Raw genomic sequence first — 585 nt, forward strand, 5'->3', positions numbered from 1 at the left:
ATCCGCTACATGCACACCTACTGCCTGCCGCCGCGGAAGCTGCCCACATGCAACACCACCGACACCAAGCCCCAGCCCTGCAGCAGCCCCTTCAAGAGACCCAAACCGGACTGCCCTCTGCAACCGGCCCCCCCTGGCAGTGCCCAGAGCCGGATGGGCTGTGCTTGGCAAAAACCCGGAGCATCCTTCTCCATCCTGAAGGAGCTGCTGGCGCGGGACCTGCTGTGTGATGTGAGCAAGCCATACCGCCTGGGCAAGCCTGTGTACGCCGCCCTGGCCCGGCCGCCTGCCTCCTGCTCCCCTGTGTTACCGGCCCAGGATGGGGAGGATGCCATTGGCACTTGCACATCCAGAGTCAAAATGGCACTGGAGAAGGGTGAGCCACGGCAGAGCCCTGGGGCCGAGGCAGAGGCACCACGGGAGCCAGGTGGCCTTGAGGACGATGCTGGGAAGCATACAGGCACCCTGGGCATAGCTGCGGCCAAGGTGGCCCGCAAGCAGGAAAGCACCGTTTATGCTGTCCGCCGGTCCAAGAGACTCAACCCCGAGCTTGGCCACTGGCTCTCCTTCCTTGAAGAGCCTCCC

The 585-nt window shown here is 64.6% G+C and overlaps 1 protein-coding gene across 1 annotated transcript in view; it reads left to right on the forward strand.

Annotated features, from left to right (window-relative positions):
* The window catches only part of PPARGC1B (peroxisome proliferator-activated receptor gamma, coactivator 1 beta), a gene marked incomplete at both ends in the record, with an annotated part of 14774 nt that overhangs the window by 6692 nt on the left and 7497 nt on the right, over positions 1-585 (forward strand). The window contains one exon of the mRNA XM_010142884.1: positions 1-578. Within this exon, the coding sequence (XP_010141186.1) occupies positions 1-578 (578 nt within the window). The remainder of the gene's footprint in view (positions 579-585) is intronic.

This window comes from Buceros rhinoceros, unplaced genomic scaffold (assembly GCF_000710305.1).
Source record: "Buceros rhinoceros silvestris isolate BGI_N320 unplaced genomic scaffold, ASM71030v1 scaffold20449, whole genome shotgun sequence".
In the NCBI taxonomy this organism is placed as follows: Eukaryota; Metazoa; Chordata; class Aves; order Bucerotiformes; family Bucerotidae; genus Buceros; species Buceros rhinoceros.